We start from the raw sequence: 1562 nt of genomic DNA, 5'->3' as shown, positions 1-1562 counted from the left end.
CACTGCAGCCCCCCCTCTAGATCTATTCCTTATTAGGTGTATTAGGGGGGGGGGGGGTGTCTCTCTTTTCCCTAATGAAGAGGAAGGAGATTCTTAAGGCTAATACAGAGGACTAGGGAGATCTGGGTTCAGTTCCTGGATGTACTGCAGATTCCATGTGTGACCGAAGGCAAGCTGAGGGATAGCATTACTACTTTTCTCTCACACTTCGTTTCTCTTGAATATTTAGACTATGGTGTTTGGGACAGAGGCTGTCTCTGTACAGCATCCATCCATCATGGTGGGTCCTCCAGCAGTACTGGAATACAGATAGTAAATAATAAACATGAGTACCAGTTACTGTCTGAGGTCCACTGTTCTCAACTGAAGCACCCAGTGTGGCCTTGCCCATGTTTAAGCACAATCATGTCAGCAATGTTCACAATGCTTGAGACAACCGATAAGTTGTTGGTCTTTTCTAGCAGAGTAGCTCCTAGGATCTCACCCAGGCTTTGTGGAATCAGTCTTTTCCCTTTGTGCTGTAGTCTCAGATAAGCAGCATTCAGAAGACTGCAAGACAAGAGAAAACTTCTGAAAAAATCGAATGCTATCTGCTGGCCAAGAGGACAAATGAATCGCTGACCCTGAGCCAGGTCTTAGGTGGAGCCAGGGACTTTGAGTCACTTTCAGATGAGCACTGGCGCCTAATAGCTACTCAGGATCTCACAAGAGGTGGATCTATCTGGATGGAATTGGAGCCTGTTGTGCACAAGATAGGTAAAAAGAGTCTCTTTTTCTTTTTGTTGGGGGCTCGGACACACTTAGCTGAGCAATCAGCATCCACATCAGTCTGGGAAAAGGCTGAAACACAGAGCATACCTAGAGTTACAGTGATTCCTCTAGTTAACTTGACGTAAGCATTGAGGTTCTTGAAGATTTTCCCCAGCTACTGATTTGTTGAAAATATTTAAAACATTTTACAAAATTAGTTTTCTGGAAAAATCACCCAGTTTGTCTGCAGGCACATAGAGTGGCTGAAGTTTTGCAAAACAAATTTGACAGAGTCAATTTTAGCCAAAACAATCCTTCAAACTTTTGACTTTAGAGATTAAATTTTCTGTCATTGATCTCAGCCCAAAGGTGCATTTAAATTTTATTTTTGCTAATAATCATTCGGCCTTTTTTGAGCAGGAAAGAAAATACATTTTGTGCCACATTATAATACTCTGAACAACTCAGAGGAAAATGGCAGACTCTGGAAGTTTGGTACTGGAAATATCCATTGCTAAAAGTTCCCCTTGATGATCTAGTGAAAGCAGATACTGATTTCACTAAATTATGAGGGGCTGCAAAGTATGGATCTTGCATCTGTATTGGTCAATACCATTAACTGTGCAGTCTTTGGCAGGCAGACTCCCAATATTTCATTTGCCTTAGAGACACAACCAACCAGTTTTGACCCTGGGCAAACTGTTACTGAAGAACAAGGAGCAGATGTGGGGAGGGTGGTTAGTTTTACCTGTCCTCCTGGATACAACCTGCAGCCTGGTTGTGCTGCAGCCTGAAGCCTGGATGTGCTAAAC

The 1562-nt window shown here is 43.0% G+C and overlaps 1 protein-coding gene across 1 annotated transcript in view; it reads left to right on the top strand.

The window, feature by feature from the left end:
- RGSL1 (regulator of G-protein signaling like 1) overlaps positions 1-1562 on the top strand; it is a 36862-nt gene that overhangs the window by 25106 nt on the left and 10194 nt on the right. The window contains exon 8 of the mRNA XM_019528347.1: positions 525-756. Coding sequence (XP_019383892.1) covers positions 525-756 — 232 coding nt within the window. The remainder of the gene's footprint in view (positions 1-524; positions 757-1562) is intronic.

This window comes from Gavialis gangeticus, unplaced genomic scaffold (genome assembly GCF_001723915.1).
Source record: "Gavialis gangeticus isolate Ggan-Ray unplaced genomic scaffold, GavGan_comp1, whole genome shotgun sequence".
In the NCBI taxonomy this organism is placed as follows: domain Eukaryota; kingdom Metazoa; phylum Chordata; order Crocodylia; family Gavialidae; genus Gavialis; species Gavialis gangeticus.
This window is presented reverse-complemented; position numbering and strand designations above follow the sequence as displayed.